Raw genomic sequence first — 11,169 nt, 5'->3', positions numbered from 1 at the left:
GAGTTTTGGGACATAAAAGTACTCTAATCATGTTAGAATGAACTGTACTGACAAGTGAACAGCCGCGAGCGTAGCGAGCGCGAATTTTTTAAAATTGTTTGTTTAAGGACTCTCAAATTAAACTCGGAATTAAGCACAAATAAAAAGAATCCGTGACTGGATCGAGAGCCAGTTGTTTTTGTTACGTTGGTGTTCCAATTTTTTTGTTAAATTGAGAACTCAAAAAGTAAACGCAGAATGAATAAGAAATAAATAAAGAAAAATATATTTTTTCTTGGACCAGATATATATGTATTTTTTAATTATATTTTTTTATATTAGTGTGGGTTGTAGCGCGAGGCCCCCCCAAGCGCGAGGCCCTGTGCGAAGGCACAGTTCGCACACCCCTAGGGCCGCCACTGCTCGTAATGTCAGTTTAGTCTACGAGATTAAAAAACAGAATATAACTAACTAACATGCAAATAGGTTGGTTATTATTCTCCAGACAGGCGTTCAAAGAGGTTAAAGATCAGAAAATAAATATCAGAAGCAGACATGTGGATAATCATGAAAAAACGACCAAGAGCGAGTCGGACTCGCGCACGAAGGGTTCCGTACCAATATCTATAAATTCACGTTTGCTGTATGGGACTCCCCTTAAATATTTATTTGGTTTCAGTTTTCAGTACCTATTTGTTGATAATAACACACACAAATACAACTTCTGTGAAAATTGCAGCTGTCCTATTATGACTCATGAGATACAGCGTCATACGGACAGATGGACTGCGAAGTCTTAGTAATAAGGTTTCTGTTTTACTCTTTACGTATATTCGGCGGAACCCTAAAAATTAAGTAATACTGTATTATTTAATAGTATTTATGAATACGAAAGTGTGTTCGTTTGTTTTGATCAAAGTGTCAGTTCCTAAGAACCAATAATAACTCTTTTATGCCAAAACATTAAAATTTGGCGGAATGGCTGAAGAAATTAAAACACGAATCTATATACACACACTTAGGTAAAAGTAAGTGAATATTGTTCAGTTGAAGTGTTTATTTGACCATTTATCAAGGCTAATTAATTCATTTCAAATCCGCTAGCTTAGGCTAGCAATAGGTTTATAAACGTGAAAGTCTGCTGTTTTGTCTATATTTCAAATAATATATCGTCTCCGACTACTCAATCTTCTACTTACCTCTAAAAAATCTTCATTCTCTTATTTTTTTGTATTGAGGTAGGTACGCACGGTAGGTACACTCTGGGCTGCGGGATTGTTCGAAAGAGTTACCACGGCCCTGGTACATGAAAAGTTTTAGGGAGTAAGAGTCTGACACTCCCTCACGCACGATGCTTAGGTACCCACAGCGGGAGGAGTCACTCGATGATTTCCTATCGAAAAAGGTACAAACTGTGATAAATGATAATAATACAAGCGAAGTCACAGTAAGTAAGTAGCTTGGGAAACAACAGCGGTTAAATATATGCATTAAGTTAATAATAAGTGTTCTTACCGTCTCTTATTATAGTTATAGACACAAAGGTAACTTACGCGCGGTCGGAAACCTTCGCGTACTTGACATTACAAAAATATATACATAATTTTAAAAACTAAAAGAAAATATTTGAGCCGTAAATATTTATTGTTATATTTATGAAATATGGGTTTAAATAAGTATTTTTAATGACTTTTACCTACTATTACACGTGAAAACTGAAAAAAGTTACAAATAATTTAGTGAATATTTTCTAAATATGAGAAAAAATATGAAAACTATGAAAGAATGGACTGTGGACGCCAAGTGGGGGAAAATTGCAAGTAAGTTACTTTTTTTCAACCAGCTGTTTTCTCGCGTCTCTGGATAACTTCTTCCCATATCCAGATGAAATAGGCTTGTGTTTAAACACCACCCAAAAAAGTACCTATTTTACTACCAAAAAAATTCTAAACGGTTACCAAAATGGATAAATGGTCACCAAATAACGTTTCCAGAAATATTATTAAATAAAACCATTTTTTCGTATTATTGACTACTAAAAAAATATATGGACGCCTTTAAAATACACTTTAGACCAAATATTATATATTGTCACAACTTAGATGTTACCAATTATGTAATACCATGACTCCTAATTTGGTCATTTTTGTTAGACTAAAAAAGCTAACGATCGTTAGAATATTTCCTAAATACCAATTAATATACTGGGGTTCCCAAACGTACGTCGCTTATATATTGTTATATGAATTTGTGTAACTCAGTATGTTTAAAATGTAAGCACGCAACATGCAGCAAGCATTTCTTCTGTCACGGCTCCGGCGCTGCAGGGCTCCGGCGGTCCCATGCGAGCTTATCGTCGCAGATGGTTTTCACGCTCACCGCCGCGGCTGAGGCTGGCCGGCAGTGCCGGCCAGCAAGCCGAAGCTGCGGCGAGCCTTAAAACTACCTGCGCCACAGCTCGCAGGCCGCCTCGCCCCTCTGCGCCTACGCGATTTTGAATTGCACTCTAGGGGTAGGGCAGACAAGACTACATGGAGTCGGTTTTGCAGCGATTCATTATCGTCACTAACTTTGATTTTTGGTAGTAATATTAATCTTTTAGTTGGATAGAATTTGGTGACCATTAATCCATTTTGGGAACCAAAAATAATATATGTGCGAGATTTGCGATTTTTCTGATGTTATTTTATTTTTTTTGGATCATAATATTATATACTTTAGTGCCCTTTTAATAAAGTCAATTTATTTTTTTTGGAGTTGTTTATTTTATTTGGTGCCTCAGCTTAGAGTCTTAAAAATATTTTTGGTGACCGCCTAAATTATACCCGATGAAATATAACCTATGTAACTCGGGGACAGTGTAGCTTCCCAACAGTGAATGAGTTTATCAAATTATTTTACCGTCGGAAACTAACAAAAAATATTTTTTCATCCCACCATCTCGGAAAGAGTAGTTTTACCCTTTGATATCTGAGCGCAAAAGCCGTTTTTATCCTCTAGAGCGGCAAAGTGATTTGAATTTAGAACATCGTGTGCAATACTCCATTTGTGACAATCTTGATAAGACTTTTCAAACAAATACATATTAAACAAATAAAATACTGCTCAAAATAATTATTCAATTAATTAAGTAATTTTTATTATTGTTTTTGCATAGATTTTTGACCTCGTTTTATATTAAGCTGAGTTTTCAAATAAATGAACTTTAATAGGTACCTACTTCTTTTTAATTTGATACTCATATGTGCGCGCCATTTTGTTTTTAAATTTCCTCGATGAGGTGGGATGAAAAGTTACGTGTTGCACTCGAGTGAAAAGATTTTTCACCTTGTGCTCTTTTGATTCCCTCGCTATCGCTCAGGATTCTAATTATTGAAACACTCGCTACGCTCGTGTTTCAATTTTAGAATCCTTCGCTTGCTCGGTCATCAAAATTGAGCCCGCGGTTAAAAGGCAACTTTGCACTCTTGTATAACAAATAACTATTTCCTCTTTATGATATGAGTCCTTTCGCTATAAAATATTGCTGAATATCTATCCCACGAAGCACATGAAATTAGAGATGCCCATTACGATAATAATGTATTTATCCATAAAAATATTACTGTCGTGACACCTAGGTATAGACATTGTATTTAAACTTTTTCTATCCTGAGAATTAATGAGTGACTTCATACTTACTACAAAACAAAACATACTGAAAAATGTAAGTAGGTACCTACACCAAATTCAAGTCCAACAAACCATATGTGGCTAGCTAGACATTTTGTCTCTGCTTGGGAATCGAACCCTGATCATCGAAATCGTTTCGCGGCTGAGACCAACGGTCAACAAAGCAGCTCGGACTCTGAAAGTTGGTGATTAATATAACACTCTTGCATTAGATCTGATGCTCACGAGGGCATATAAATGTCAGTCCTGCTTGTGATCTCTCTCCGGTGGTGTCAGATTGTCGTCCCATCGGGCTATGAGAGTGTAGGAATAGTGAGTGCACCTGTGTCCAAGCAAATGCTTGTGCACTATAATACTTAATATGATCTCTTTTAAGAACAGCCGCTGTGGCCGTAAATCTGTCTAGAAGTTATTAATACCCAGTCATAATTAGAATTGGACAAAAAATACAGCCCAGTAGGTAAACAATATGATATTTATTATTATATACAATTAGCTGCTTCACGTCATTAGGGAATGAACAAAAACTACTTATTTTGAGAAAGACAATAGTTGACCTTGTTATGAAAAATTCCTCGAAGTCAATGACGTTTAAAAGGAAACTTCAAGGAAACAAGTTTCCTATCAAACCGCAGAATATATGTTACCTATTATACGAAATAATTAACATAATAATTATCACCGATGTTGAGTGATATCCAATGATCCAAGATAAAAGCACCACCTAGTACATAATAGGCCTACGACGGAACACGACGGTTTTTAGTCAGTAAAAGTCTGACGCTCTGAATCTGAATGGTGATTTTATGATTTTTTATCATCGTTTAAAAAAGGTATAAAGCACAATTGGACATTTTCAAAAACGCTAAAGATTCATCGATAAAATGTCACTGGCCCCTACTCTTGTAACATTAAATACACATAGCTGTACGTAGTTAATTTCAGAGAATACAAGCAATTGACGAATGTAAGGAATATTGTAAGAGCATTAATCGTGTAGATGGCCTAAAAATACTGTCTTTGAACATTAGAAGCTACCAGCGTAACTTTGACGATTTTACTATAGCTCTGACAAGGCTCGACGTAAACTTTGACGCTATTGTCTTGACCGAGTGCTGGCTAAATGAAGGCACGATACTCGACAACATTCTTGGGTATAACGTTTTTCGAACGAACACACAACAAAACAAGAATGGGGGAATAGTCATGTATATAAAAAACAAGCACAACGCATCTCTGGTTGAAACGAACTTACAAGACACTGACAGCCTGCTCTTAGTTTTAAACAACAAAGTTGCCGTTCTAGGACTCTACCGCTCACCTTCCTTCTCAAACTTAACCAATTTCCTTCCTCACCTACCCTCGCTACGCTACACTCACCTCACCTACCACCTTCTTTCTTCACCCCAATGACGAAACAGAAATATCCCACTTTATCAGCCAACTAAAAAACGACAGCAGCCCTGGACCCGACAAAATTGGTGTGAGACTACTGAAAAAGATACAAAGCTCCATTATACCTCCCTTAACACATATAATCAACCTCAGCTTAGAAACAGGTGTATTTCCTGAACATTGGAAAGTCGCTGCAGTGAGTCCAATTCACAAAGGAGGACCCACAGATAAACCTGAAAACTACAGGCCGATTGCACTCCTTAGTATACTGTCAAAAATCCTCGAAAAAGTTGTAAATACACGTTTGGTAAATTTCCTAGAAAAGAACCACCTTATCTCAAATAGACAATTTGGCTTCAGAAAAGGGAAGTCTACTGAAGATGCCACTTTGCTATTAACAAATAAAATATCAGACTGCGTCGAAAGGGGGGACAGATGCATGGCGGTTTTCTTAGATCTAGCCAAAGCATTCGACACAATTTCAACTAATCTTCTCCTCAGAAAACTAGAGTCATCCGGTATAAGAGGCAAGCCGCTCGAATGGTTTCACAGCTATCTAACAAACCGCAGTCAGTTCGTCAAATCTGAGGGATATAAAAGTAATAAACTCCACATTAACTTTGGAGTTCCTCAAAGTAGTCTTTTGGGTCCCACTCTCTTCATAATCTATATGAACGATATACTTAATCTGAACCTGCCAAATGCAGAACTAATATCTTACGCTGACGATACTGTCATAATCTTTCATTCCAAAACTTGGGAACACCTATTTAACTTAGCTGAGGAAGGCCTAGCAACAGTAGCACAAATTCTTAACTACAACCTGCTAACACTTAACGTCAAAAAAACCAAAATAGTCACATTTTTCAAAACCCTAACGTCCAGTCCACCTCCTAATCTCTCACTTAAATTCCACACATGCACTCCATACACATCAAGAGAAACCTGTTCATGTGAACACATTCAACGAACCCAATCTATTCGCTACCTAGGCCTCCTCATTGATGAAAATCTCTCCTTTAAAATACACATCCAATCTCTGTCAGGTCGAGTCAGAAAACTAATATACATTATGAAAAAACTCAGAGACCGAACACCAAAAGACATACTCCTCATGGTATATTACGCCTTATGCCAGTCAATCATTCAATACGGTGTATCTGTATGGGGAGGAGCGGGCAAAACCACACTCATAGACCTTGAAAGAGCACAAAGGGCAGTGATCAAAGTGCTTCTTAAAAAGCCATGGCTCTTTCCAACAGACACCCTATATAAAGAATCTGGAGTCCTGCGTGTCCGCCAACTATTTATCCTTAATGCATACCTACACACACACAAATCCTTGAAAAGAAGACCAGACTATAACACACTCACCTCAAAACGTATATTCAAAATCCCAATACCACGCACGACTTCCCTCTTAACCAGACGTTGCCCTACCTATCTCCACGCAACTGTCTTTAATAACGTACACCACAGGTTACCCCACGACACGAATGAGCTGAAACTTCCCACATGTAAAAAGATAATAAAAAAATGGCTAATAGGACTATCATATGAAGAGACAGAAAACATTCTTACAACACAATCAACACTCGAAAGGACGCACTAGCACATCTCGCACATACGTGCACACACACACACACACACACACACACACACACACACACACACACACACACACACACACACACACACACACACACACACACACACACACACACACACACACACACACCTACACAAACACACACACGCACACACGCGCGCGCATCACTCACACAATTAATACTAGAAAGAAACCATATTGAGACTGATAAGCTAAGTTCGATTAAAATTAAGCATTTTTATTATAATTTTTATTTTTTACTAAATACATATTTTACTTTTAACGTCACGAAAGAGACAATTTTTTAGTTTTTTGAGAAGAAGCTCCAATTTGTTTAACTTTCCTAAATTTTTTTACGTTTTGTTTAAATTTTTTATATTCTATCTTTGTCCACATATATACCGCACACGACAAAAATACTCATGTAACCGCAACTCGGGCTCCCAAGATACAGGCTTAGCCTAGTTTGGGGACCGCCGATCCAAGAAAGCAATGTCTGCTACTACAATATAGTTACACCTAACAAATGTACCTTACTTAATTTTAAGGCAAACAAACTGTATGTAACTGTGAATAAATAAATTATAAAAAAAAAAAAAAAATACCTCTAAAATATTCATAAATTCTTACTATAATGTTTCAGTGGTATCCTGGGGCGATCCTTCAAACCCGCCAGTACTGCTGGTACACGGCTACATGGACAGTGCTGCCACCTTTATATTCTTGGTTGAACAACTGCCTGATGACTACTATTATGTCGCTTTTGATTTGCCAGGTAAGATTGAATTGGATAAAGTGCTTTAAATTTCGTCTAGAGTACCCAGTTTATGCAATACTAACCCTTTTTCCGTGATTTTTACTCGCATCCTGCGGTAACTATTGCCCGTTCAGGGATAAAATCTACTAAACTAAAACTCGCAGATAATGTAGCTTTCCAATTGTGAATGATTTTTTAAATCGGTCCCGCGTGGTCCTGTAGCTTTTGAGTTTATCCTGGTTTATGCATTACATACAAGGTTTCTTTCTTTATAATATAGGTATAGATTCAACCTTTTTCCTACGTCTACATCAAACTTACCTACTTCAAACTTCTTACAGTACCTAAGTTTAAATAAAATGAAAAGATTTTCCGTAGTTTTCTGCAGTCCTTGAATTGTGATTGTTCAACATACCTCCGTCTTTGCAGTTTTATTTAAAGACTTAAAAAGCTCCCGCCAGCGATTTCATCCTAGCCCCATGGATAAAAAATAGAATGATTAAATTCTAATACATAAGCTAAATTACTTCCAAATTAGTAGTTTTTGCGTAAAAGAAGAACAAGCATATGCAATTTTTATAATAGTAGTAGGATTCTAACAGTTCCTATCTCTTTATATTTCAGGTCATGGACAATCAGACCCGTTCCCAGGAGGCGCAGTAGTCTCTCTCCTACACATGGTGGAAGTAGTTCGTTTGGTGGTGGACTACATGAGATGGGAGAAGTTCGTTTATATATCGCATTCCATGGCAGTTATTATAGGTAAGTGGTCATTTACCTTCCCTGCTGGTCCCACAGGTTCAATTCCTGGATTTGGAGACGGCCCGATATCGCTTGGAAGGACTTTCACTGCTCCTGTATATGGGCAAATACTTCTGCAGTATAATATGGCCTGCACAGCTGACCTCTTTATATGAGAACACAGTCCCCGTGACCGACAATCACTAGGAAGGATGCCATTATTTATTTAGGCATCCCAGAATCTGGAACCTGGAACTTATTTGTGTTACACCCCCGTGCCTGGGAGGGCTCTTAAAGCCGGCATCCCTGAATGCAGTAGCAGTCGTTATTATCGTTTCACGTTAGAGGCTGTCAGTTGGATTTGAGAAAATTCTGAGACTAAAGCTGGTCTACTGATTAACTGAAGAAGAAGTGGTTATTCACAAGCAATGGGAGAACTTCCGCTGTCGCTTCGAGCAGCCTGATAAAAAGCCTAGACTGTAGTCTTCTTCGATAAAGGCCTTTTAATAATGAAAACATTTTCAAATCGAACCAGTATCAAACAAACTCTTCAGCTTGCTTAATACATACATAATAACGACATAGATAATATTTATTTCCAGGCATGTTCTACAACCACTCGTTCCCCGGCTACATAACCAAGATGGTACTAATAGACCCAGCGCCATCATTCTTTATGCATCACCTACACAACACGCCGAGGTTCGCCTACGAATACTTGTTCGAGTTGTATTACAGCTTTTTTGAAAGGTAAGTTTATTTTCTAGTTACTTGTAATTTCATCATCCCGAGCCGTTTTATTATCCCACTGTAGGGGACAGAACTCGTCTCATACAGAGGAGGAATGAGCGGATTAGTGATTTCAGACTTCAACGTCCAGATCAATCTTCCTCAAGAAGTCGAGAAGTTTTCATTCACCCGGCCCTTTCACACGGCATGCGGCAGTCCAGTTTTTTGCAGGATCCTGTTTGATCGCAAAAGATATTATATGGTAGTGTTCACACGAGCAAACCGCTTGAAGGATCCTGCAAAATGCTGTTCCCGTTCTTATTCAGTCGGGTGTGCAAGATACTTAGAAAGGACATATATAACGTAGAAAACAGTTTTTTTTTGATAATTCACACATTACGTGGGACATTTTTAAAAATTACATAAATTGCCACAAGTACATTTTTTCAAAGTTTTGCAAGCAAGGCAGAATTGGTGACTTGTCCAATTTTATTTTTTGTAATAAGATTCTAAACTGCCTTTAGATTAGACGATGACGAAGAAGGATATTTTTCATTTTTATAAGATACTAGCTTTTGCCCGCGGTTTCACCCGCGTCCCGTAGCCGGATGGTGACAAAAATCAATCCTAAAACCTTCTCCCGTGTCTAAGTTCATCATCAGCCTATCGCAGTCCACTGCTGGACATAGGCCTCTCCAAGTGCACGCCACTGAGATCGATTTTCAGCTTCTCGCATCCAGCTCCTGCCAGCCGTCTTGCGCAAGTCATCACTCCACCGTGCCTGAGGACGTCCTACACTACGTTTGCTAAGTTACCTCCCCTCTAATTTTCAGCCAAATCGATCAAGCCGTTTTCATGTTATGTCGTGACAACGGAAAACGGGTTTCATTTTTATATATAGAGAATAGATAGAATATAGATAGATTTTATTTTTCTATGTTTTTATTTTCAAGATGGAACGCGGCAAACACGAAGATACTAACAATGGAGGAGGCAGTGAACTTGTCACACAGAACTAGAACGATCACAGAAGAACAGGCTAGAATTATCATACCCAGGTCTTTGATTCCCGCCGGAGAGGAAAAATTCACGTAAGTATAGCTACTTAACTTTTAACTGATTTAAAAAAATGGTTATCTATTTGACCTGTATGTACGTTATGTTCGTGCTGAACCGATTTTGATGAGGGTGCACTTAAAAAGATTTTGTGACTAAAGCCTTCCTCGATAAATGGGATGTCTAAAACTGGAATGATTTTTCAAATCGATCCTGGAGTTGTTTCTGGGACTGACGTGTTCAAACAAACTCTTCAGTTTGCTGTTTTTTTTTCCAAAAGTTAAAATATTTTCTTGGGGATTAGTACTGCATTATAAGACATAGGACCTTTGATCTAGTCATTGCAAGCGCAACTGTCTTGCATGGGGCCAAAGATTCGAACTTCCAGACTACACACTTACAGCCTTCTTTGATAAAATTTATTTAACCCATATTATTAGCGATTTGGCGGGAATCGAACCTTGGATCCCTGCGCAGCAAGCGACACACACTATCAAATCCTCATTTAAAACAAAAATTTATTAGCTATATTAGCTATAAAAATATATTAGCTATAAAATACTATAGATATTCCTAACTTAATGCTAACAAATTAATTTACAGATTAACCTTAGTACCAAAAATGAAACGAATAGCATCAGCCGACGTGTCACCAGAGACTTTAATCACCATTTTGACTCAAAAAACACCTCCCCTGCTCATCGTCGAAGCTTCAATCAACATATGCGCTGGCCCAGGCAAAGATTTTGCCGCCAAAATTATACAGAAATGTTTGACAGTTCGTCATTCATTGTCTGTGACAGTTGAAGGAAGCCATGATGTGCATATTACGAATCCAGATGGCGTTGCCGTGCACGTGGTTAAGTTTTTGAAATCGGATTTCGATGGGAGATTGGTTAGAGGTAAATTGTAGAAAAATAAGTGGAATGTTGTTTTATTTTTATTAAAGTATCCTTTTTGCTTTATTTCTCCCTTCCTTATCATATAGATATATACCTTTTTCAAAACAGTTTCCGTAGACAAGAAATAATTCGTTTTGATTACGGACTGTTGGAATATACGCATTATGTACGTGTATACCTATCTATACAAATATCTAAGTTTATCTATAACAACGGATCGTTCCTTTTTATAGCGACAATCGAGCACAAAAGCTTCGTATGTCGATGGAACCCGTGGGTCAACACTAGTCACTTAAAAAACAGAAGGTTTGAAAAAATATCAACGCAAA

General features: G+C 37.7%; 1 protein-coding gene across 2 annotated transcripts; it reads left to right on the top strand.

Moving 5' to 3' along the window:
• Positions 1-1,221: 1,221 nt before the first annotated feature.
• LOC124644226 (serine hydrolase-like protein 2) lies at positions 1,222-10,903 on the top strand. 2 transcript variants are annotated; one of them, XM_047183476.1, is made up of 6 exons: positions 1,222-1,799; positions 7,299-7,430; positions 8,037-8,174; positions 8,756-8,903; positions 9,836-9,973; positions 10,542-10,903. In XM_047183476.1, the coding sequence occupies exons 1-6, from the start codon at positions 1,736-1,738 to the stop codon at positions 10,849-10,851; spliced, it is 930 nt and encodes a 309-aa protein (XP_047039432.1). In that variant the 5' UTR covers positions 1,222-1,735; the 3' UTR covers positions 10,852-10,903. The 2 variants fall into 2 exon arrangements, with proteins under 2 accessions (XP_047039432.1, XP_047039433.1); XM_047183477.1 differs by lacking the exon at positions 1,222-1,799 and adding an exon at positions 3,377-4,611 and having other exon boundaries at positions 7,258-7,430.
• Positions 10,904-11,169: the final 266 nt, after the last annotated feature.

The sequence above is a fragment of the Helicoverpa zea genome, chromosome 29, assembly GCF_022581195.2.
Source record: "Helicoverpa zea isolate HzStark_Cry1AcR chromosome 29, ilHelZeax1.1, whole genome shotgun sequence".
Lineage (NCBI taxonomy): Eukaryota > Metazoa > Arthropoda > Insecta > Lepidoptera > Noctuidae > Helicoverpa > Helicoverpa zea.
The sequence above is the reverse complement of the archived record's forward strand: the minus strand, read 5'-3'. Positions and strand labels throughout refer to the sequence as shown.